This window comes from Lepidochelys kempii, chromosome 1 (assembly GCF_965140265.1).
Source record: "Lepidochelys kempii isolate rLepKem1 chromosome 1, rLepKem1.hap2, whole genome shotgun sequence".
Classification (NCBI taxonomy): Eukaryota; Metazoa; Chordata; order Testudines; family Cheloniidae; genus Lepidochelys; species Lepidochelys kempii.
The window spans coordinates 302,888,442-302,915,941 of record NC_133256.1 but is presented as its reverse complement, the minus strand read 5'-3'; the positions used below and the strand labels follow the sequence as shown (position 1 = coordinate 302,915,941).

The 27,500-nt window shown below is 37.9% G+C and overlaps 1 protein-coding gene across 8 annotated transcripts in view; it reads right to left on the bottom strand.

Moving 5' to 3' along the window:
• FOXP2 (forkhead box P2) overlaps positions 1-27,500 on the bottom strand; it is a 555,287-nt gene that overhangs the window by 4,757 nt on the left and 523,030 nt on the right. For all 8 annotated transcript variants that reach the window (XM_073328129.1, XM_073328128.1, XM_073328131.1 and 5 more), the window contains 2 exons: positions 27,453-27,500; positions 26,473-26,636 (listed from right to left, as the gene is read on the bottom strand). The exon at positions 27,453-27,500 is cut by the window's right edge and continues 22 nt beyond it. In XM_073328129.1, the coding sequence (XP_073184230.1) occupies positions 26,473-26,636; positions 27,453-27,500 (212 nt within the window). The remainder of the gene's footprint in view (positions 1-26,472; positions 26,637-27,452) is intronic.

The window sequence follows — 27,500 nt, the reverse complement described above, 5'->3', positions numbered from 1 at the left end:
TAACCTCAAGTGGTTCACCTGCGAGCTTAAAGTTAAGCATGTCCTTTAGGTGTTTTACTCGTGTGGGCAACAGAGTGGTTAAGATCTGGCGGGATTAATCCTAAAGTTATCAAGCTACATACTGAAAAATTATCAAATAAATTAAGACTTTAAAAAACAACAACAGGTTGATGAAGTTTTAATATTGTTGCAATCAAAACAGTACATAAGAATGCCCATTTTGGGGTAGACCAATGGTCCATCCAGCCCAGTACCTTTTCATCCGACAAGTGGCCAATGCTAGGTGCTTCAAAGTGAATGAACAGAACTGGGCAATCATCTAGTGACCCATCCCCTGTGGTCCAACATCTGCCAGTCAGAGGCTTAGGGATACCCAGAGCATGGGGTTGCATCCCTGACTATATGGCTAATAGCCATAGATGAAACCTATCCTCCATAAATTTATATAATTCTTTTTTGAACCCATTATACTTTTGGCCTTCACAACATCCCCTGGTAACGAGTTCCACAGGTCGACTGTGAGTGTGTGAAGAAGTACTTCCTTTTGGCTGTTTAACCCCTGGTTCTTGTGTTACATGAAGGGGTAAATAACACTTCCTTATTCACTTTCTCCACACCATTCATGATTTTACAAAGCTCTATCATATTCCTCTTCAGTCATCTCTTTTCTAAGATGAACTTTCCCAGTCTTTTTAATTTCTCCTTGTACGGAAGCTGTTCCATACCTTTAATCATTTTTGTTGCCCTTCCCTGTATCTTTTCCATTTTTAATATTTCTTTTTTGAGCTGGGGCAACTAGAACTGCATGCAGTATTCAAGGTGGGAATAACATGGATTTATATGGTGGCATTATAATATTTACTGTCTTTTTATCTACCATTTTCTAATGGCTCCTAATGTTGTTAGCCTTTTTTGAGTGCTGCTGCAAATTGCGCAGATATTTTTAGAGAACTGTCCACAATGACTCCACACTTTCTTGAGTGGTAACAGATAATTTGGACCCCATCATTTTGTATGTACAGTTGGGATTATATTTTCCAATGTCCATTACTTTTCATTTCTCAACATTGAATTTCATCTGCAATTTTGTTGCTCAGTCACCCAGTTTAGTGAGATCCCGCTGTAACTCTTCACAGTCTGCTTTGGACTTAACCATCTTGAGCAATTTTGTATCATCTGCAAACTTTGCCACCTCACTATTTACCCCTTTTTCCAGATCATTTATGAATAAGTTGAACAGCACTAGTCCCAGTACCCTGGCAGAACCTGCTATTTACCTCTTTCCTTTCTGAAAACTGACCATTCATTCCTATCCTTTGTTTCCTAGCTCTTAACTAGTTACTGGTAAATGAGAGGACCTCCCCTCTTATCCCATGATTACTTACTTTGCTTAAGAGCCTTGGGTGAGGGACCCTGTCAAAGGCTTTCAGAAAAAATTCAAGAACGCTATTTCCACTGGATCACCCTTGTCCACGTTTGTTGACCTTCTCAAAGAATATGAATAGATTGGTGAGGCATGATTTCCCTTCACAAAACTGTGTTGACTCTTCCCCCAACAAATTGTGTTCATCTTTGTGTCTGATAATTTTGGTCTTTACTATAATTTCAACCAATTTGCATGGTACTGAAGTTAGGCTTACTGGTCTGTAATTGCCCAGATAGCCTCTGGAGCCATTTTTAATAATTGGCGTCACATTAGCTATCCTCCAGTCCTCTGGTACAGAAGCTGATTTAAGTGATAGGTTACATACTGCAGTTAGTAGTTCTACAATTTCATATTTGAGTTCCTTCTGAACTCTTGGGTGAATATCATCTAGGGTGACCAGATGTCCTGATTTTATAGGGACAGGCCTGATTTTTGGGTCTTTTTCTTATATAGGCTCCTATTACCCCCCACCCCGGTCCCGATTTTTCACATTTGCTGTCTGGTTACCCTAATATCATCTGGTCCTCGTGACTTATTACAGTTTAACTTATCGCAAAACTTCCTCTACTGACACCTCAGTCTGGGACAGTTCCTCAGATCTGTCACCCAAAAATAATGGCTCAGGTGTGGGAATATCCCTCACAGCCTCTGCAGTGAAGACCAATGCAAAGAATTCATTTAGCTTCTCCACAATGGCCTTGTCTTCCTTCAGTGCTCCTTTAGCATCTTGATTGTCCAGTGACCCCATTGATTGTTCGGCAGGCTTTATGGACTAGTAATATATGATCTAATAAGAACGACAAGTTTCTAATACATAACTAATATAAAATATTGAAAAATAGTGTTCTGACAGAAGAAAATCACATTCTCCAGGGGGAGTTGTGTTTAAAAACTGATGTCATGATGTGGTTCTAAGTTTTTAATTTTTGTGTTATTAATAGTTTTTATGAACTACATAGAGGCAAATTCATAATTATGCACAACTATTTGCAAAGCAAAGAAAAAAAGATCCTATAAGGAATAGTTTTTGCATTTAGATAGATAGATAGATAGATAGATAGAGAATATGCCTGAGTAAAACATTAAATACTTGAATGAAAAAGGGACACATTGTTTGTAAATACTTGGTAAAACAAAATTATTGCACCCAGTATTTTACAAGAATCACCATTCTGATGCTGTCCATTCTGGATATTGCCACCATGGTATGCTTACTATTTGCCTTTGAATTAAAGAAGAGTAGCTTTAGATTCTATTACTATTAATGGCATACTATAAAAAAGAAATACTAATAGAAGTACATATATTTAACCCCAAAAAGTTAAACAAGAAAATACATTTGATTAACCAAATTATTGTTGGCATTGTAGGCACAAAAGTTGAGTTTGATCCAAATATTATGAAGATTCATAATTTATAAATGGAAACTGTGTCAACTTCTTGTTGCCAAGAAGGCCAATGGCATTTTGGGATGTATAAGTAGGGGCATAGCGAGCAGATCGAGGGATGTGATCGTTCCCCTCTATTCGACATTGGTGAGGCCTCATCTGGAGTACTGTGTCCAGTTTTGGGCCCCACACTACAAGAAGGATGTGGATAAATTGGAGAGAGTCCAGCGAAGGGCAACAAAAATGATTAGGGGTCTGGAACACATGACTTATGAGGAGAGGCTGAGGGAACTGGGATTGTTTAGTCTGCAGAAGAGAAGAATGAGGGGGGATTTGATAGGTGCTTTCAACTATCTGAGAGGGGGTGCCAGAGAGGATGGTTCTAGACTATTCTCAGTGGTAGAAGAGGACAGGACAAGGAGTAATGGTCTCAAGTTGCAGTGGGGGAGGTTTAGGTTGGATATAAGGAAAAACTTTTTCACTAGGAGGGTGGTGAAACACTGGAATGCATTACCTAGGGAGGTGGTAGAATCTCCTTCCTTAGAAGTTTTTAAGGTCAGGCTTGACAAATCCCTGGCTGGGATGATTTAATTGGGGATTGGTCCTGCTTTGAGCAGGGGGTTGGACTAGATGACCTCCTGAGGTCCCTTCCAACCCTGATATTCTATGATTCTATAATTCTATGTGCACAGAGATTTAAGTGCCTTTTTAAGAAGTATCATTTTGACTTGGTATTTTATTTTAAGTTACAGGAATCGAATACTAATGTTTTAATTTTGTATTTTGCATGTCAAGTTTCAGAGTGGAACAGAGTGATAAACACCTACAAATAGAGGTTTATACTAGAAAAATCAACAAAACCTATTAATACTGATATAATGTCATCCTAAGCTTGCAGCTGCCTCTGGGTGTTGTCCTGCTCCCCTTTATGGCACTCCATTGTGGGGAATGCAGACACTGCACAGCTAAAAAGAAACGTACAAAGCAGAAGTGATCTTTAAAAATGCACATGTACTTCATAACGTATTATAATTCTTCCTCTTCTTCTACCTTTTGGATATTATTAAATGTGTTCTTTTGTTGCTTGGACAATTTCAAGAATATCTGATGTACTATATTATGAGGTAATGGATGGCTCATGGGATTGGGAATGGGAGACAGAAACATTCATTTTAAATTGCTAATTATACAATGGCCCAGAACAATAGTGAATGAAAACTATTATAACCAGATCGTGGTTCTGTGGCTTGTATGAAATGTTTTGGTGGTCTTTGCTTATTTCTCACTAGTTAAAACCACAGATCATAGCAACCACTACCATAATTGACACCCTTGCTGGCAGAAAAGAACGAGAAATGCATAAGTCATGGAGACTAACTCCCCTCTCAATCCTAGAAGTTGTCCTCTAGGGTCTAGGCTGAAGCATGCTGATCAGGAGGTGCAGCAAAACATACATTTGGATACCTGTGTTTTATAATTTTTGAGAATGAACAGACAATATCAATCCACAGTGCTATTAATCTAGCACCTTTCCTACAAACTGAATTCACAATTTTTTCTCACCATTAAAATCTAAAACAAAAGTTACCAATTTAGTCAGATTTGAACATCAGCTACTGATTGCCCTATAGTTATTTATCCTGAGGGTTTTCATTGCAAACATTACAGATCCAAAATAAATACTTATTGCATGAAGCAAGCAGAAATTAAAAAGTATAATGGTATTTTGTATTCTGGATCTGGTATGAAAACATATTATTTTGTTCACAGCATTTACAGCCAGTGTGGTAGGGGAACATGCTGTGAAAGAATTCACAATGGAAAGCGTATTCACACAAATTGTTACCAGATTTTTGAAATATGAACTCTGAAGAAGGCTTTGATCCCACAGCACGTCAAAGACTCCGATCATACCATTAATAACCGTGTTACTAAAACCAGGCCTAATAACATTTCATAGTTTATTGATTTCTTACACCTGGCTGCATGTTATTTCACCAAGAACTTATTTCAAGTGAGATTATTATTATTGTTTTAAAGATATAAATAAGTGAACAGATAAATATCAGCTATTCCCACAGGTCATCTGCCTAGAAATGCATGAATCCACTGTTAGAACAGCCAAAATGACTTGAATCTCAATCTTTTCTCAGAATCCAAGCTTTTTAGAAGATTCATTTTTGTTGAGAAGAGTCGTTCGAATGGCTTGAACTAGTAACCTGCTTACCTCAGCACACTGCTATCTTCCTCTCACAATTCCCAGAATACAGAGCTTCGTCCATCTCTGTGACTACCCTCGGTCTCCCACTTCCCTGTACAGAACCACTACAGAGATCTTAAGCTCTCTTCTCTATATGCCTCCCAGATATACTGGAAAGTGCACCCCCTCTTCTGGATCATGCGGTGCTACAACTTTCAACCCTCAGATTCTCTAATATTGATCACATCCTGGGGAACAGTATATTGAAGAATTACCATGATTCATTAAATTTAATTGCAGTAATAATTAGGGCCCAGCAGACCAGTACTGGTAGCCAACATCTGCAAAGGATGCTTGAAGATTGTTGAGCGTGTACGGAAGAGGGAAGAACTGGCAGCTGAGGGGCTGGTGTGTGGGGGTGGGGAGGAAGGATTTAGGTGACAATTAGGAAGGGAAGGGATCATATGAAGTAGCTTCTTAAAGTTCAGAGACCAAACAAATTTATAATTTGTGTGTGAACTGAACCAGTCTCTTGAGGTTTGTCCAGGATTAGACTGATCCTGCCTTGGTAACACCTGTTCAAATATCTGATACAATAATGAAAAGCGGTGACATCAGAACATATGGTCCATTCAACTTTTAAACACTAGTACATGTGTGCTGTTGCTGACAAGAAAACAACCAGATTCTATAACCTTGTACATGAATTCTTAATTAAATGTAGTTGAGATGTGGTTAACGAAGAGAAAAGATACTTGATCCAATATTCTGAATTATGGATAGCAAGTTTTCTACAGAGGTTTCAAGTCAAATCAGTTTTAATGTAAGGGGATACTCCATTCAGCACATGGAGAAGCAGGCCAATAAAGAACAAGTAGTTACAGTAAACTAGGTACGGATCATCTTAATGGAAACTGAAGTGCTCACTCCAGGCTCTGAATAGAAAATATTATTTGCTTTGAAAAAAAGAATAAGTCAGAGCCCTTTTCTAACACTCTGTCTATGTATTAATATATCCCAACCATTGTAGTAACTGAGCACTTCCTAAGTATCAAAAAATTGAATTAACAACAACCATTTCCGTCTTCTTCCTTCCCAACTTGCAGAAGAAATCATTTGCTTTGCATTTAATTCTGTAAGTAGCGAGTGCTGTAGCCTTTCCATAATTCTCAGTGGAATAAGCTCCATAGTTTAGGTCTGGTTGCTGTGAAAGTTCTCCCGTCTGGACCCAAAAGCTTCATTGGTCTGGTGGAACAATATTGTAGAAAGTGTTGTGGGACGTGACGGAGTGGCAAGCAGTCTCCCAGTAGGCCAATTGCATGGAGACCACAGAATATGAGAACGAAGACCTTGAGTTTGGCTCTGTATTCAGTGGTCAGCAGCAATGCAGAAAATGGAGCACTGGGATGATGTGTCCACAGGGACTTGTGTAGCCAAGCAGATGTCCTGCATCATTTCATGCAAGCTAAAGATTTGTGTGTATGTGTGTGTGCATACATGTGCGTTACTATTCCTAGATATAAGTTGCAATAATCAAGTTTCGAGGTTACCATTTTTTATCACCTTGGATAGTTAGGCATCCGATAGCACTGACTACTCCAAAAGTTTAGATTTAATCTGAATGCAGATGACCTGGATGGTGGGCGATGTTCTATCAGGGGAAAGGTCTTCTTACCAGCATCACCTCAGTCTTGCTTGGGTTCAGATTTAGCCAGTTGCTCTTCATCCAAAGGCTGACTTCAACAAGGCATTCAGAGAACTGGGAGATGGTACTGTTTATCATTTGATATAAATGAGATGTAGAATTGGGCATCATTTGTGTACTGCTGGCTCACCAATTCTCCCAGTGGCTTCATACTACAAGTCAAATAAAATTAGTAAGAATAGTATGAACTTCGTGGGATTCTGCAGGTAAGGGCTGAGAGAAAAACCTGAGTCATTTCAAGGAATTTCCATTCATCTTTGCAGCTTCTTGGAGGCAGGACAGGCGTATCTGTCATGTAGGAAATCTAAGCACAAGCTAAATTAACAAGAACTAGCCCCTCTCTCAAATTCTCTCCTGTCTGTTCACCAGAAAAGACCTGAGGAAGAGCTCTGCGTAACTTGAAAGTTGGTCTCTCACCAACAAAAGTTGGTCCAATAAAAGACATGACCTCACCCACCTTCTTGTCCCTCACCAGAAAAGAGACTAATAATGATCCATGTGGAGAGTCATGCCATCCAAAATAGCTGATTACATTTAAGGACAACCACACCCAGTTTGGATTTGAGCCCTGTGATGCCCTTGTGGTTTTAGCTGGCTGCTTTTGGGGAAAGAGTCTAGAGATTTCCAGAATCTAGCCACTACATGCTTCTCCCAAATCTCTGTTTTCCCCCATGTGGAGGAAGGCAAAGGAAGCTGCTGGGCCTGGTACCCAAGCTGGAACCTGGTGGGTCCAGAAGGCCTGACATACCCTCTGTAGCCTTGACTGCAGTGCTTTGTGTAGTCTAATTAAAATATTTCAAATGCAATTCAAATAAAAATAGTTGAGGACATGATGCCATAATATGCCTACAATATTATAGCATATGTGCCAACTACTAATGTTGCTGGAGCTACACAGCCAAAACCACAATAGTATTAGATAACTAAATACAATAATACAAAAACATAAAATAAGAGCCACTGGATTCATCTGTCAGTAACAAAAAATGAAAATGAGATTGAAATCAGGCACAAAGTCTCCATTATCATATACTTCTCCTAGACTCTCTCTATCACAAGATTACACCTCCAGATGAAAATCCGGGTTAAAGTGGAGGCAAGTTGTAGATATGCATAGTTTAACAGGGAACTTTTTGAAATAAAGCCAAAGTTTTAAGAGGATATTTTCTGTTAAAGTAATATAGCAGAAACAAGTTAGAAGATATGCAGAATTAAGTACCCCTAAACAACCTTAACCCTGCCCCCATCCAAAATTAGGAGACAGTGTGACGCGAAATTATGAAACAGCCTTATGCCTGTACCTTACATCTTCTACAACAATCATATGAGCCACATACTTCCAATAAACTGTATCGTAATAGATGTATTTCTGCATTGTAACACCCACCACTGCATATTTACTATCTTGAAGATTTGGGACTATCCTCCAATTTACCCTCAATTGACAAGACAACATGGAGTTCCTTAACTCTGCATTTTCACACTTGGTTTTTTGTTGACTATTTTCATTTTTACCTTAACCAAAAATGTCTTGACTTTCCAATAATTTGTTTGTTTACCTCAAATATTTTAAAAGAGGTTATCCTTTTAACCTATTGACACATACAGTAGTACGCCTTCCCTTCAGTTTAACTAAGTATTTTGTGTCTGAGAATCTCCTTAGATTCTTCTAGGGAGTTGTTTATTTTCCACCAAGTATACAACCTAGATTACAGATGCGTTTATTAGCATATTTCTGTCTCTTTCATGCTAGACCTGCACCAGCATTTCTTCAAAACAGCATGAATCCCCTCCCCTGTTCTTCTCCCCCCACCCATAGACAGATCAAAGTACCATTATTGTTAAGGAAAATGCTGCTTTGTAAAAATGTTGTTATCTGCCTCAGGCAGGAAAGGGATGAAGATTCTGTAGCCACTGGCTTCCCCGCCCACAGAGTGGGGTGAAGTATGTGTGAAGATTTTACCACTTACTACCTGCCTCCACTATGCAAGGAGCTGAATTATATCATCACATTCTCCTGTAGGATAAAGGTTGAAGATGCCACTATCAGGGAAGCATGGATCCTTAATGGAGGCTTTTCTCAGTGGGCTTCCCATTCTGCTTTTTCTGAAGAATCCCCATTGTGCTGGGATGAAATGAGGAAGTGCAATCTCTCCTTCCCCCAAGCATGGTTTGGAGGAATTCCCTGAAGTCTCCTGGGCGTTCAGAAATTCCTTTCAGTGACATTTCACACCCGCCGCCCCCATACACACACACACACACACACACACATATTCAGTTATACAAGGGAGAAGTGGGGAGTGGCACTGGTGCAGGGATTGTGGGAGAGGTGTAATAGTTTCTCCTGCTGCAAAGAGCAGATATCTGAGGGAGTGCACACGGAATGATGATTCCAATGATGCCTGTCCCCTTTAGTACCACATTAGAGGGGTGGAAGCAGGCTGAAGAGAAAAGGTAGGAGAAGATAATGGCTGCCAGTAGCAGATAATTGAGTTAGGATCTCTATCTATTGTTTCAGAGTAGCAGCCGTGTTAGTCTGTATTCTCAAAAAGAAAAGGAGTACTTGTGGCACCTTGGAGACTAACCAATTTATTTGAGCATAAGCTTTCGTGAACTACAGCTCACTTTCAGCTTGTTAGTCTCTAAGGTGCCACAAGTACTCCTTTTATCTATTGTTTGTGGTTTGTCAAGCAGGAGAGCAGTGGGTGAGGGATGAGTTTATATATTTTGATGACTATCCCTGCCCACAACAACAGGATTAGAGACTTGCTTTCCTTATTACATAGAAAATAAAGTCTCTACAAGCCATTTGGTTAATTTTTAATATCCACTAAGGCCCAAAAGATCATTCTGATATTCATAATTCACCAACCTTCATAGTATCTTCCAAATTTTGTACCTCCAATCTTGAAAACTGCAAAACCAGAGCTCTTCAAACCAAACTGGAAGTTTCTAATCATCACTACCTTTAAAATGAGTTGTGACAAAAAAAAAAAAAAGTCAAATAGACCCCTCTGGAAAGAATTACAAAGCCCACCATTATCATTACAATGACTGGTCGTTTACATAAGACTTCTCACTTGCTAACCGCCATAAAAATATACATGAATGGTTTGAGTCCCTCTCTATTATCCACAGAACATCCAGACCCTGAGTTAGTATCCAAACTTTCACCATTCCTGGAATTTAGCTTTATTGGAAATTCAAAAACAATAACACAATGTAAAATTCAAGCAGTCTCCCTCCTTGAGCTTGCCTGGCTCCAGGGTTTCACTTCAGGACATCTCTAGTTATTCTGCCTCCAGAGAGCCACTCCTACCTCCCTTATCATCCCAGGAGGAATGAATAAGCAGCATATACCACAGAAAATCAGCAAAATTTCAGAGGCCTTATGCAGTGTTCTAATACCTAATGTCACTGTGGGTAAAGAGAAGAGTGCCACCACTTTGCTACAAGGTAGTTTTGCATCTAGATTTGGCAAATGGAAGGATTAGGTTAAAGCCAAGACCCCAGAGTAACGAACTAGATGTGAAATTCTAGCATGACTGCAGATGGAAAAAGCTAGTATGTGTGCTAATGTATCTGTTGGGGAGGAAGGATGGATATTGATAGAGAGTGCTTGCCATTCACTGAACATTTAAGCTGAAGCGACCACAATGTAGAAAATTATTTTAATGAAATAAATATGACGCAAGCAATACAAAGGGTGCTCAAATGGAGGAAAAGGTGACCAAGAAGGCAGCTTAATACTAGAAATCCCAAGAGAAAAAAACAGAAAGGAATTACAATTTTATCTTTATCCTCTATATCTTTAGGGAAATAAATTACTGTTCAATAGATAGCAGAGAATATTCAGATATTGTGCTTCTAGAGGCTAATCATTTACAAAATGACTTACAAATCTACTGGATAACAGGCATTCCCAAATATTCCATGCAAGAGAACTTATTTTCCAATTTGTGTTATGTAGATAAAAAGCTCCCATACTTATAGTCTAACTAATTTAGCAGGCTGAACAAGTGACCTGAAATATGAAATGATCATATTAAAAGATTCCAGGTCTGGGAGAAGTCCTTGCTTTTTCTGGAACAAGAGACCTTAATGAAATGGAATGGTGAAAAAAGTCTATCACAATAAAATCTAGATGGAAACTAGGAGGGCCCAGGGGAGATCTGAAGAAAAGAAAATCAAAGAAATGAAGATAAATTCTTGGAGTGGAATCCTGGCTCCACTGAACTCAGTGGCAAAACTCCTCTTGACTTCAGGCCAGGAATCCTAAAAGAGAGTTAATGGTTTGCTAGACTACATGGGAATAAAAAGAGCAACCAAGGAGGATAAGAATATTGCTCAGAAACTAGATAGACTAACTTAATTACAATAGACTTCATGAGAGAATGCAAGGAGGTTGGGGGAGATAGCTAATCCAGATTTTTTTTCATTTTTTAAATGTTTTATATTCCTTTAACATGCACTATGGGTAATTTTGGAAACTACAGGCAAGTAAGTTTTACATTCCTACCAAGTAAAATATTTGAAATAATAACTATACTACACTATACAATAACTATACAACAACAATACAACATCTAGATGAGCAGGATATGATAGGGACAGACTAGAATTGTTTCTTTAAAGAATAATTTTTTTTCTCCAATTAGAATTATTTAAGTGAGCAAACAAAAAGGTGGGTAAAGGAGAACTGGTAAATATTTATTTAGACCTTCAATAAGCCTTTGATAATAACTGCTGAGGAGGGACTTTAAGTAAACTAAGGTGTTCTAGGGTAAGAAATAAAGTTATGTCCCTGATGAAACCAGTTAAGTGATAGAAAACAAGGACCAGGAATAAAACGGTCATTTCTCAGCATGGAACGAGGTTAAACAGTGAGTATACCCTAAGGATCTGTATGTAACTGGTGCTTAGAATATACTTATTAATGGGGTAAAGGAGTAAATAGAGAGGTAACAACACTAGAAAATAACTGATGTTTATTTAGATTAGTCTAATCAATAAAGGATTGTGAAGAACTTTAGAAAAACCTAATAAAGCTAGGTATTTCACAACATAATGGCGGATAAAATTTAATGTAAATAAATGCAAGAAAAATTATATATTGTTTATATATGTTGATGGGTTTACTATTTAATGCAACCACTCCAGAAAAGAGATGTAGGTACTATTGTGGATGCCTCAGTGAAAATCTCTGCTTGAGATGCAATAGAGATTAAAAAGAAAAAACACAACATGTTAGAGTTAAGAGAGGGTATATCACTGAAAATATTACATTGCTTGTACATAAATTGATGGTATGCCATCATCTTGACCACTCTCTTCAGCTGTAGTTAAAAGTTATACAGCAGAAACTAGAAAGAGATAACAAAAATGATTAAAGACACAGTAAATACACCCATATGGGGAAATATTAAATACAACAGTGCTGCTTTGTTTGGGGTTAATCTTGCTGCCACTGAACTCAATGGCAGCAAGAGCAGGGCCTGAGAGAGGAGACGAATAAGAGGCGGCATGACAGAATAATGCAAAATAAAGCAATGTGTAGAAAAAGTCAAATGAACAAACTTATTTATCCTTTCTCACAATATAAAAACATCCAATTTAATACAGCATCTTGCATGATCCCTCTGTCACTACAATCATCTCACTATTAATTCCTTCTCATAATACAAAGGTGCACACCCAATGTAAAAGAGAACTTCAAAAATTCATTCATAACCTGTGGAGCTCACTGCCACAATATATTACTGAGGCAAATAACTTATTAGAATTCATGTACGCTTTTTAATTCTAAGAATGTGATCTGTCACTACACTAGAGTAAAAATTTGTAACGCTCATCTCTTATTTTAACTATCTTAAAAGAGCATTGACTAAATAGCTACATGCTATTTGGGGTTGTAGACTAGACACTGTAGGCCAGATGTTCTGTAACTCCCAGCACCTGTGTGTAGCCCTGTATTTTGAGGCCATCATGTGGCCTGCCCACAATTCACTTAAGCTAAACTAGCCTCAGGGAGGCTCTAACATACATTTTGTTGCAATTGTCCCTTAGGAATTGTTCTGGCAGCCAAGAGTAGCCAGAGCCCAGCATAATCTGGCTTTGCCCCCACCATCCCCTGAGATACTCATCAGAGAACCCCCTAATACCCAGGGGGACTCCACCAACAATATTGCTCCTTCACGCCATGAGGCAATATAATAGGCTGCAACAGAATCCAGAACCCTCTAGCTCCTCAGTTCCAGCAAATCCCATTATCTGTTGTAATGGAAAATTTCAAAATAAGTTATGTTGGACACTGTGTCCTACATGCTTTGCATCTGCCATCCGCCCTGTATTTGTATCAAACACAGATCTCTGCCTCTGTTCTTCTCGCCTATTGTTTAGCTATAATACATGTTCTGCTGCTCAACATTATGTTTCAATACTGTCACTCACAAACAAAGCTAGAAATTACTCCTAGCTCTTAGGTTTGTTTGTTTTTTATTAATTATCATTATTATTATGTATTATTTGTAGTGCAGCAGCTCCCACAGCCACGGTGCAAACATATACAAAGACAGAGCTGAACAGCAGGCAATCTTTTGAGATCTTTTTACATCCACATACTTGGGGGTCCACAACCATATTCCAGTTTTCAGAAAACAATATGGAAGTACCTGTGATTAGGATGCCGTTAATACATTTTCTTATGACTTCTATAATAATAAACCCTATAACTCTAATTGGGTATGATGCTATACAGTCAAAAACACAAAACAAGGCTGCTGTCTCAGGGAGTTTATCATCTTAAATTGGATCAAAACCAAAACAAACAGGGTGTAGCTAGGATGGTGAGACACAAGAGGTCATTTATTGTGTCTGTACAGTGCCTAGTAAAATGGGGCCCAACCAGGTTGTGGCCTTCAGGTGCTACCACTATAGAAATGTTTAATAATATTATTAATAACAATAACAAGAGGAGGAGGAGGAAAATAGCATAACTGGTAGCACAGTTACTTATTGTGAGCAGGGACTAGAAGCTGTTGGAAAATTGGATTTCATGTTAGAGACTTTTAAAATATGTTTATGTAGCTGTAGATATGAAGGATTTCAGGCCTAGCAGAAGAAGTAAGTTTTTGAGAAGTGATCTGAACAAGGAAGGTTGTCACTTGGCACGCAAAACCTGCTTAAGGATATAGGGCCGCAAGGAAGAAGGGATGAAGACAGAGTGGAGAAACAAATTCAGAGAGTGGTTGGACACAATGTTTGGGGAGAAGAAAAGGAGCAGGCGGGGAGTAGCAGGGAATAAATCAGAGATAGGTGTGGAAGCAGTTGTGCAGAGCCTTGAAGTAGGGATAGTAGCTTAAGTTTAAAGCAATGGGATCTAGGACACAGCCCTGAGGAGCCCAACAAAGAGTGTGTGAAGGGAGAACTCTGAATTGAGAGAGACTGAAGGAAAAAAAGCAAAATCTCCAAAGCACAGGAAAGAAGTTGTTTACAAAAAGCAAGGTTCAACTGTAAGGAAAAGAGTAGAGAGAGAGCAAAGAGGAGAAGAGGCCTTTGGATTTAAGTCATTGATCTTAGAGCAGTTCAAGTTTAATAAAGGGGTCAGTACCTGGATTATATCTTGAGTGAAACATTACTGTACAATATACTGTAATTTATAGCATTATGGTTTGAAAATATCTGCCTGAATTTGAAAAAACAAAATGTACATTCTAAGTTGTATTTATTGCAATTCAAATGCTCTAGCACAAAACTGTGTCCACCCCTTTGAAGATTTGGGCTGTATTAATAAATGTACAAATGTAATAACAGGACATTACCTATATATTATCATAGGCTCTTGTTTCAATATATTTCTTTGTTATCAGTAACCCATTTTACTGCAAACAAAGTAAAAGAAAGCGCCAGTCCAACAAGCACAGGTAAGTGTGTCAAGAACCTCAATAAACAACCTAATTACCATTCTAAATATGTTTGTTGCTTTTGTTTACAGGTAGTGGCACAAATAAAATACAACTTTTATATACACTGTCTTTCATACAAGCTGCACCTTGTGCCCCAGGATGTTTTTCAGAGTTAAATAATAAAATAGTAATTTAGTTTTCATGTTCTCTGAGGCAGGGAGTGTCTTTTTGTTCTGTGTTTGTACCTGATTCAGTTGGGCTCCTGGCCCATGACTGGGGCTCATAGGTACTACAATAATAAATAACAATAATAAATAATGATAAGGTTAATTTAAAAAAAATGAGCAGAAGGGGAGAAAAGTAAGAAGTAAATCAAAAATGAAAAGAGAGGTTTTCAGCTACATTTGAGAAGAGGAATTGTTGAGCTATGCCAGAAGATGAACAGGAGACACTGAATGTGGTTTAACTTTATTTCTAAATGTCAGGGAGTATTCAGCAGATAAAAGTGCACAGTTCAGGTAATTCCATAATCATTGACATATTCCTGGGGGAGGCCTTCCCCCTTTATCCATTCTGGTCCCAAGCCAAACTGCTGGTGGGACCTTGTCACCTCCACCCCTCAAATGAGGGTTCATGGGGGTCGATAAAGTGGGGGGAGGGGCTGGCTCCCTGCCATACAAGTCATAGGAGCCCTGATCTCCCCTTTTCCATTCCTTTAAATAATACCTCCTTTACCAGTCCATTTTTATCTGATCACCCTATCCCTTCCCTATAGAGTACCTGTACTAGACATCTGTCCCACTCTTATATACATAGCTTAACCCCTGTTTCATGTTCACTTCAACGAAGTCCCCAACCCGTGGTGGGGAAAGTGACCCTCGCCCCACTACCCCGGCCTCATCTTGGCCAATCTGGCGGTGACGGAAAAAAATTCTTCCCAGTTCCAGAAAAGAATTACAAGCATAATGCTCACAGCTGATCATGGCAAAACCTGGTAGTCTCCTTTCTCTTCCTGTCACCTGAAAGGGATGGGTGAGCATACACATTATGACCTGGTCTGAAGCTGCTGCAACAAGTAACCCTCTGGCTATCTAACCCTTAAAGGGGCCACATACCTTCTCCTACAAGCCAGACAATGGCTACCACCGCTTAATGTATGGTTAGGTTATTCTATGAGGCAAAGAGTAATAGGCTGTTTTAGACAAGAGATCTGCAGAGGAGAAGCCTCTGATATCAGTGGTAGCAAGATTGTGTGGATGTATCAAGGAATCATGGAGCAGGTCCTCAAGGAATCAATTCTGAAGCACTTAGAGGAGAGGAAAGTGATCAGGAACAGTCAGCACGGATTCATCAAGGGCAAGTCATGCCTGACTAATCTAATTGCCTTCTATGACGAGATAACTGGCTCTGTGGATGAGAAGAAAATAGTGGACGTGTTGTTCCTTGACTTCAGCAAAGCTTTTGACACGGTCTCCCACAGTATTCTTGGCAGACAGTTAAAGCAGTATGGGCTGGATGAATAGACTATGAGGTAGATAGAAAGCTGGCTAGATTGTCGGGCTCAGTGGGTAGTGATCAATGGCTCCATGTCTAGTTGGCAGCCGGTATCAAGTGGAGTGCCCCAAGGGTCAGTCCTGGGGTCGGTTTTGTTCAAAAAATTGATACTGGATCCTAAAATGAAGGGACAGTCAAGTTACTTGTGGATGAGGTGATGTGGTCATGATTTGGGAAAAGTTCTGCATATGCTAAACACATCACAGAGAATAGGCATTCGAGAAGGACATAGATAACACAGTTGCTATAGTAAATAGGACAAAAAAAAGCATGAGCAAGGATTTCAGCAGCGGTGTCCGAAGATGCCAAAGTTATAGAGTGTGAAGATATAATGGAATGTAATGAAAAATATGGAGAGAGAAGAATTTGAGAAGAACTGAGTTTGGGAATGTTCCTATTTCCCGAGAGAAAGACTTTTGTTTTCAAAATATCCCAAAGGGTAATTTTGGGCAATTGCTCTTCTTCCTTGAGTGTTCTCTCATATATGGAATTGATGGGATCTATTCTGTTACCCCTTCTGTTCAAAGTGTATTTGAGGCTGCTGGACAGGTACGTGAGAGGACATGTGATACTACACATAAAACATGGGCTCTAAGTCTCCATCACATCAGTACTGGTCTGGCATAGTGGAATGAGTGACCCAGTGCCTATGTGTGGAGCTGGACAAAGGCTACTGTCTTTGGTGCAAAACAACAAAGAGTTTAATAATGCTGATTGGTGGAAGCAGTCAAAAAAGCCGAAGTATACTGTCTTTGCAGCCCAAACTGAGGGAGCACACCAGGCATCTGCATTACATATTTGTAATCCACATGGTGCTTTAAATCATGGCATGCCCCTGGAAGCCAAGAGCACTTTTTTCCATCTTCACCTTGAAGGAAGGTTGTGAATTCTCCTTTTGGATACAGACCTGATAACAGTTCTCCATGCTTTCGTCAATTTGAGATTGGATTACTTTAATATGCTCCGCATGTATGGGATTGCACATTGAGACTAGGTTGTTCTATAAACTTATTAAAAATTAAAATTGTGCATGAAAGTTTTCAGCTTTTTATAATTTGTGAAGTTTGACACGTACTAAAAAATGAAATAATATATTTATCCTTCTAACGTATGACGGCCTAGATTTTCAGCTGGACCGCAGTCTGTTTTGGGCGGTGAAAATGTACACCCGTATTAAGTGTTAGTATTAATATTAGCAATTAGATGGCCAGCAGCCTACCAGTGAGATGGCTTACATGTGCACAAACATTTAGTGAGCTGTGTAACATAAATAGTTGGATCTACAATTCAGTGATGGCATAAAAATGCAGAGGCACATATTTGCACTCACTGTATTGCATCTAGAAAAAGAGTAGCCACTTTTAAGAATCTGGGCCTATAACATTAAAGTTACTCCAACAATAAAGCCCCACATCAAAGGTTGATGGAACCCAAATTGTTTCTGCAGTCTTGGTATTGTGAGTAAAGCATCCTTACTAGCAAAATTACAGCTTGAGTTTTAGTGCTCTTGTAAAATATAGGCAACTCCCATGTTCTAAATTTATGAAAAATTATAAAACTGCACTGCAGAGGAGTCTGCATGTGCATATTTGGACACATATATTTTAAGCATATAATATACATAGTAAACTTAAAAGACAGCACATTCCTATGTAGAACTATTTAGTGAAAAACATGAAAACCTTGCCAAAATGCTGAGAATTCACAGCAGAAATGGCAAAAAGTTTTCAGCAAAGCATCTACTTTGCTGAAAAGACCTAAAGACTCTGCAAAAAACCCCACAGTTTCCTACACATTTCCACAACACCATGCTATGAGGATCTGACACTCTTCTGTTTAAGGCAGCTGAAGTGACTATATTTCTGGAGCGATCTTTTAGTCAAGAGAAAGCAGAATGAATTGTGTATGTGCAACAACTGGGGTTGGAGTAAAGAAAAAAAGAAATAGCAACTGCTGACCCTGGGTAAGACACAGAACATTTAAACAACTAAATAAGAAAAGTCAAAGGGCTGGAATGATTGCAAAGTACAAGAGCATGAGTCTAGAAAGATCAGAAAATTGATGAGCAGAGTAGTAGCATGTAAGAGGATGAAATGAAATATAAAGTAAAACAATATAAGAATGGTAAGTAGGAGAATATAAAATTATAGGGAAACATTACATGTGATTAACAATATCAAGGTAGAGCAGGGACATATTTTAATGATCAAAATTTGATTATTTACTCTTTATTATTTACAGTGGGGTTCACAATGTGTTAAGAATGCACAAACTTTATGAAGGCACAGTGACTGCTCCAAAGATAGCATATTGTAACATGATCCAAAACATCAGCAAAAGTAGTAGACTTAAATGGTATGAACACACTAAGATGGGACACTGCACTCACTCGATTTGCCTGACACTTTCAAATGCTTGGCAGTGGGAGACAGAACCACTACAATTTCAAATGCTCACAGAAGATCCTGTATTTGAATACGATGAGATAAAAGGTCAACCACAAACTTTAAGATTCTATGAATTCTTCAGGCAGTACTCTTTCAATTTCAAACTAAAATCAACTACAAAGGGAAAAAATACAATAGTCTATTGTTGTAAAGTGTATTTGCCCATTTTTTTCCAACCTTTTACTAGGCTAATGGATAAGAATGTGAAATGAAATTTTCAACAGACATTAATATATTATGTTATTAAGTGAAACAGTTCTGATGAGTAGGATATCCTGAGATCTGCACTGCCTATACCTTCACTGGCTCAATGACATGTTTCTCACCTATTTAATAAAGCTTGACATATCTCTATTAATTGAAGTGTTTCCATAGTTTATTTCCTTATATTCTATATCAAGTTTCATACAGTGAATGAGAGACTTGCATCAGAGAGATCTCCTGAAACAGAGCAAGCCTCCAAAGTAAATGGAGATGGATCATCAGATGGGACAATGTAATGATATAAAAAATGGGAAGACGGGGGATTGGAATATTATGAAGTTAAAGAAACAAGGGAATGAAAGTGATTGAAACTGGAATGATAGGTAACCTACTGTAAGTGGTGTGAAAGCATAACAGTAGGGGACTGGAATAATCAGATATGGGAACGACCTAACAATGGAATGCTTTCAAACTGAAGCACCTCAAAAGTGAAATGATCTTAGAGAAGAATAATCACATTTGCCTCTGGGAATAAAATTTAAAGGTTAAAAAAAGTTTGAAAAACTAAAACTTTGAGGTTTATGCAGATGGAACTGCAAAAAGAAAAAATCCATTCTGGGCAAAAGTGGGAAAAGTAAAAGCAGTAGGGTGGGGATCGATGGCAGAATACAAAGGGGAAAGGTTGACTGAAACCGTGCATAGCTGAAACTCCTCCTCTTTCATAGGGCAGAATTGGAGGAGGTAGAAAGCTGGCTGTATTGGGGGTATGCTCATATTTCTAATTTAACTCAGCTTCAATCCTTATTCTCTTCCATTACAGCAAATTTTCTTCCTCTTTCCTCACAGAACCCAAACATAGCCATCCCAGAAAAGAGATATAAAAAGGTTTGGGTGTATGCAAGTCTGTGCAAATAATTTAAATCCTAAAATGAAACAGGTACTAGATTAACGTTAAATGGGAATAATAGTGTACTGGACTGCCTATATGAATACACTTTTCAAGAACACCTGACTTTTGTTTTCCACTTGCTATTTTAAGATCAATGTCTGATTCAAATTCTAGAAAATCCTACTGATATTAGGCCCATTAGCTCCAAGAGTCTGGATTTGCTCTTAAGAAGTAGACTATTTTCATAAGTGAATTCAGACTGCTAATTCAATGGAATTGTTATCATCATTAGAATTTATACTCTCATCATGCTTTAATGGAAGGGGTGAGAGAGGAAGTGATGACAACTCCCTCCCACAAAACCCCAAATGGTAGGATACTTACTTCCCCATCCTCATTTGTCAACTTTCTGCCTTATTCAACTGGCAGCAGAGGGAATTGTGGGAATGGCATAACCACTCATTATCCCCTATTCAGGAACTGCATTTTTTTTCAGTCTTTCAATTTTTCATAGAAACCTGGTAACTAATTTGTTTTTCTAAAACTGCTATGGACAACTTTACAACTTGAAATTTTCCTTCTTCTCTCAAATCTACACAGTTAAATGGAATGTCATTTGATATTCATTGTCAATATTTGATATTCAATGTCATTGGCTAACATAAGTACACATGGCCAACAGATATACAAAGATTTCTGGCATTAACTCCCAGTGAACCATATCAATGTACTGATACATAAAGTCACAGAGGTGTGGCAACCAACCCAATGGAAAGACACAGGAACAGACAGAGACCTGAGTTTGATTTCCAACTGCATTCTCATGCTGCTTGCTAGGCACTACTAAACAGGCAACACTAGCTCTTGTGGAGGTAGAGGAAGTTAGAGTATGAAGTTTGTTCAATAAAGATCCCTCTGATCGATTAAGGAGCTGTGTTCACTGGCTCCGAAGGAACTTTCAAGCCCATCCAAATTTAAATAGGAGGATGTTGGCCATGTTATAAAGGATGTAGTGACAAGTTAGGGGGAAACTGAGGATCTTGAGGGCTCTGACAATGATGTATAAGACCTCAACTTCTATGAGACAACAAAGGTACAAATGTTTCCACACTAATATTGAGTGTGGAGGGAATACGGAATATGCAGCGCTGTCAGCTCTCACAATTTCACCATAATGCTTGAAATAAGTGGCATTTGTCTAAAAAGTTCCAACTCCTGAATCGTGGTTTTTTCATTTGAATCTCAACATTCATTAAAAACAAGAAAAGCTTGGAACTGAGACTCAAGTATAACCTAAAGGCTCAAAAACCAAAGACAAATAAAAAGAACACTTAAAAAAAGAATCTGATGAGTCTTAAAATAATCTCATTAATTTTGGCTTGTCATAAGATTTTTGAAAGTGTGGGGCTGACAATACTAAATATGCAAACAATTAAATAATGAAAAGAATTAAACATGTATGTATTACATTATTTTGTTGTCTAGTTTGTGTGTTAGTTGATTAGAAATGATCCATGTTACTTTACCTTCTGGCAAATGTTAGATGCTGGAGGAAAATAATAACAATAAAATTATATTTGCACAAAAATCTGCACAGCCTATGTTTCATATTACACTCAGAAATACACTCAGCTTTACAAATATGAAAACACTGCTGTGGTGGATAGGCACATGACTTCTTCATGCTTCATAATCCACCTGGGGCATGAAAAGTAGCTACAGTGCCTGATTATTGCATGTCCTATCCATTGTTATTACTTGGCTCACATATTATAAAAAGTTTTAAACATAACAGATTCCCTGAAATCCAACTAGTTTTAATTCCAGTTATTTGGAATTTTTATTGCACCTTAGCATATTTATCTACATGGTCTGAATCTCTTTGCACTTATATTTGCGAGCGTCAAGAACAGACTTCAGAAAAAGTGAATAAACTATTTGTGTGAAACATTTCACACAGCTGTAGTTTTGAGGCCCTGATGAGTGGATTCCATTGAAGTCAGTGGTGATCTGAGTGGGAACACTGTCCACCCATGTGGGATCAGGGCCACACAGTGAAATCCTCACCCATGGAATTCAATGGGAATTTTGCCAGTAACTTCAAGTGTGTTAGGGTTGCATCCTCAGTCTTTTCTGCTATGCAGTACAGTGATCGTGTGTCATATGCCAATAATTGTTTTTTAAATTGTGTTTAATAAAGTTGTGGCTAATACCTCTTCCAACTAAGTAGACTGGTTTGCTGTGTTTATCTGTCCTCCCACAGTGGCAATGGCAATATGTTTACAAATGTGAATTTTCTTTAACCATGGTAAGAAAACATTGCAGAGTTATGGCAGAAATTTTTGTATTTAAAAATCAATACAGAGTCAGAATAATAGCAAAGCTGGTGCTCTTTACATCAATATATTGGTCCATTTACAGAGACTTTCAAAAATGTTATGGGTACTTACTTTCTATGTAATTGTTATACACATAACTGCCTATTAGTTTAGCTCCTGTTAAAAAAACTGGTAACTTCCTCCATCCATTTTCCCCCACTTCTATGCTTTTCTCTTTGAATAATATAAAATATATTTTTCTACAAACACATACAATGCATATACCACCACGACAGATAGTCTTGAACACAGGATATCAGTAAGTATTATAAACGGTACATCCAACAAAGACATACCATATATGGATGCTTTTATATCTATGTGATAAACTATAGAGCGATACGATACATATATCTATCAAAAACCCTTGACCACCGCATCTGCTCTCTGCCCACTAATCCACATCCTCCAGGCCTGAATCTAAAATTCAAACTGCTGAGCAAGTCCAAAAAGGTGTCATTCTTTTCTAAATAAATCAGCCACAGAAATATTTACTCTCCTCCCACCCCCACCGCCAAATTAAGCTGGCTCAAGGCCCAAGACAAGCAGAATTCAGTCCTGAGTCAGTGACAACTTTTTAATACATTAAAATGTCAAAAATGTAAAGTCTGTTTCCTTGCAGCCCTGCAAATCTGAAACTTGTTCATCATGGGCCTACAACCAGAGTAATTTCACATTTGGGAAGAGAAGAAAGAAACAATCATTTGGCATATTGATTTAGATAAAAAAGATAATTATTGAAAGTATTGGAGGTGCTTGGAATGCTAGAACAGCACACACATATCCACACTGAGTATTAAGAAAATATTTTATAGTATATAAAAGATTTATGGTAAGGTGGCACTGTTCACATGTAGTCCACTGGAGACTGGGTTTGAAGCTAAATTGTTCTAGAGCAAAATTGTTTGAAGCTAAATTGTTCTAGAGATTGGATTCAGTGCTGTTGAAATCTGGTAAACTGTTGTCAGGAGACATAGGCCCCAATTAGTGGAAATCTCGCAGATCAGATCAGCTGCTTTCATGGGATTTACATAATCTTTTACTGGACCACAATGAGAAACTATTGTGGTCATGCATCAAAACATTTCAGTTGCCGTAGGTAACTAAATAACCTTATCTCAGAATTTGCCATGTTTTAGATATTCTCTATGCTTAGGAAGCACAAGGAATCCTGCAAATACCGAAATTCTATCATCTTATTATCTAAGGCAAAATTGGAAAGCGTGATCTTCTAGTTTTGGATCGACTCAAAATCAAAGTTGAAGGAGCAAGTTCAGATCAAAAGATCTGAATAATTTCTCCATTCCCTAATACTATACACACACATAATTACAAACTGCAAAGAATGCATTTGTTTGCCAATATGTGCATACCCAAAACACGCAAATATTGGCTGATGAATACACACCTGGCACTGTTTTATTGTGTTTATAACGTGGTTAATTTGGGCTATTAAAACAATTAATATGAATTTACAAAAACAAAGAGCTCCACTATAGTATATTTATTTGATACAACTACAGGATATAACACATAAACATATTTATAGTTGCAAATAATTGGATGCTCTTGGCAGTAAGGTAGCAATTTCTATTTTCTCTATTATCCAGCATTTTCCAATTAAAACACTAGCAAGCTGTATCAAATAAGCTGTGTATGAAGTGTGAGTTTTTAAATTTCCTTTAGTTTCCTCTCCTTCTCTTCTTTCAATGTCTTAATTCTTTCTTGTCTCTCCTGGATGTCTTGTCCTCCCTACTCTCTGTCCCCTGATTCTCTTAACTAATGCCTGCCCACCCTGCATCAACAGGAAGCATTGTTAATTGGATCAGCAAGGATGAGACACAGTGCCTGGAAGGTGTGTGACGGAAGTGGGGGTGGGGGAGGCAAGCGCATGTGCTTGGTAAGGCAGAAGAAGGTCCCTTCTCCAAGGGTGGTCCACCTCCCATTGGATGGCTGGAAGGACCAGCTGGGCTGACTGGCTCTTGTGTTCCCTCCTCCCCCCTTGTCTATTTAAATTCTTCCTGGGCTTTTTGAGAGTCCCTTGGTCCATTAACTGCTGCCAAATAACTTTGTCCAGTGATGCCAGAAGAAAGGAGACACGTGGAGTTGAAACTGTGACAATGCTAATTGCTGGTGCCCCCAGTAGACAGAGTTCCATGTGGATAAAGACTAAAAGACCTGCTCCCAGAAATACACGGCACCCGGGATTTCGCTGGTAGACCCTTGTTCCTATAGGAGAAAGGGAGACCTGAAGTCTGAGCGGACTGGTTATATGGATTGGTTATATGGTGGGAGCCCTGTAAGACCATACTAGACCCAGTTAAATGCCTTGTATGTGGGTGGGGGTGGGCATATAGCACTCCTCCCCAGTATTAAATTACTAAAGTTGTGACCTGTTGCTTAAATCCATCCCTGTATCTGTTCATTCACCTGCATGCCCTGAACAATGAGGAGAAGCAGACTTTCAAAAGAGTCACTGTGGATAATCCTGATGCAACCAAATACTCCAGAGCTCAAGATTTGATCCTCTTATCTCTATTTGAAAAAATTAATGCATTTTGAGCAATTGGTGTTTATAATGATAATTCAAAATATTTGTTTCTTTTTTGCCTTTTATATAATCAAATTGAAGCTGCAGTATGCAATATTTTCACCATGACCATGTCTATACAACACACTCATATCCATACAAGCATAGACATGCACAGATACATGCGACTGTACACAATATACATAAACACAACTGCCAAATGGTTACAAACTAAATCTAATAGCAAGTGTCATTCTCTTCTGTAAAATAGCTATTTTTAACACATATGATCTAATTCCTGTTTGCTCTTTAAAGTTTTATTGTCTTGGCATTTTATACAGGAAGAGAGCATTAGCATACTCAGGAGAACTGCTAAAAGTAAAAGGCCTCAAGCTACCTACTGCATGGTTGATAGCATAAAGCATGGGATATAAAAACTTTTGTCTGATTGCTCAGTTTACTTGTTTTAGAGTAGTGTTACTCTCAAGAGCATAAATTCATGTTCTTCTTCTTCTAGTTTTATTACTTCTTTTCTATTATTTAATACATTTAAAGACACTTCTAAAAGACATTTTTTTCCATTTTGAAACAGTAATGGTTTGGAATCTGATAAAACACATTAACATTCACAGTGTTTTTTTCCCCTCTCAAAGTTGATGCAGTAAATGTGTAACAAAGTAATTGGATACATAATAAATAAACATTTCTACATGATTGTATGTAGATATCTATATCTATCAAAATAAAACCAAACAACCTCACCCCAGCAAATCTTTAATCTATTAAAGGTCAAGTAACATAGTAGAAGAAAAACAGAGCTTAGTCTAAATTACTAATATAGCTAAACAGCACTATATTAGCGATTAAAACAAGTATGAAAATGTGAAAGAGAAAACAATGAAAAAAGGCAAATCAGGTCAGCTATTTTAAATACAGGAAGAACTGAAAACATAATTGTACATATTCCAGTATGCATTTAAAAATATCATCCTATGGTGAACTTAAATCTAAGTCTATTTAGATATCATATTCCTAATTATTATATAAATAACCTGGGAAACCATACCTTCAAGGTACATGTTTTACTATTTAGTAAACAAAAACTGCTACATTTGACACCACTGATTAAGGCCAGGCATTTCTAAAGCTTCATACTCATTTCTGAAATCCACAATACATCAATTTTTAATACTTCCACTCTCTCAGCTCCATTAAAAAGATGGTAGGGGAAAGATTTTAGAGTAATTAATGATATAGTTAGCTGCTAAATATTAATAGGAATCGTAGTCTTGCATAAAATATAACATATAAACCTTGCCAATACAGACGCACCAGTAATTAAAGTTGAATATGTAATTACACTGATTTATAAGACACGCAAAAAGTTACACTTTACTAGGTTCTATGTAAACTGTAGGTAACAGTTAAACTTTGCATTTTACGGTTTATATACATGGGCAATATCTCCACTACAGTTCATAAATGGTTTAGAGACTTGTAGTGAAAATTACAACGAATTCCAACATGAAAATTCTTGCTGTACCTTACAGCCAGAGCTGCGACAATGACCACACACGATACAGATACATCTTTCCATAGAATCCAATATTATATGCTTGGTAGTGAGGAAAAAATGATACTGAATAATATTTATACAGAGGGGACCTAAAGCATGGTACCTATGCAGCAAATAGGCTTCCTATAAACAAATGGGTCTCAGGATCCATTTTAATGTTTAGTTTTCAAGTGTACGGTTTTAGCTTTTACTTACCTGTGCTTTTGAGTAACATGGAGTTTCAAAGAAATGCATAATTTTTTTCTAAAAACTCTGCTAACCACTCACTTACATGTGAGGCTGAGGAGAGCAGCCCGGACTGCTATTTCCATTACTGTCAATGTGATCCAGTGAACCATTGAGATCTTCATGGACTGCCTGCAGTAAGCCACTGGATGCGTTATTTATCAATCCTGGGTTACTAAGCAAAGGTAAACTACTCTCTGCCAGTGCAGCCTAGCAAAATAAATAAGATATAGAATTCTTAGCCCATTTATCTATAAAACAGTTTTCATATGTATATACATGTGTACACACATGCATACAGAACCTCATTTTGTACAGTGCAAATAATGATCAGAAGTTTTTTTCCATTCACAATTATTTTCACACGTTGGTTACAATGGTATCTACATTACCAGCTTACTATTTGTGTTAAATGTGTTGAACTATCAGATATGCTACGGCATGCACAGTGCATTCTGTCTTCAAACTATTTCTAACTTTGTATTACGCTAACCCTTGTACTCTTCCACACAATGCATGGTTCCTTTGTAATGCAGGCAGCTGCTATACTTCTAAAAATGACCAGAACTTAACTCAAAATAAAAAAGTCCTGACATTTGCCTCCTATGCATAAAAATTATATATTATAATTAAATTTTAAAGTTTTTGCCATGAGCACCATGTTCCCCAACACTATGATGTGAAATCATTTATGACAGCTGGGATAAATATTAATGCATATCCACATGCATTTGCAAAAGCTTCTATCAATCTAACATTTGCAGCAAAACTGAGTGTTCCAGATTTTGCCACAGGGTGTCCTTCTTGCCTCTTCACATCAAAAGTAGCATGAATTAGAACAGTACTTCTTGCCGTGCTAGGTAATACAACTTACTTGGATGATACGCCCAGCTATTAAGAATGACCACAATGCCCATATAAACACAAATGTGGATAGTTCACGCCACAATATAACAGCAAAGAAAGTATGTCCCACATAAGAACATAATGAATACGTGAAAGGAAAGAATAATTTAGGATTTTTACCTGCAAGCTTGCATTAAGAGCTGCTCCATAGCCTAAGCTGGTGGGTAT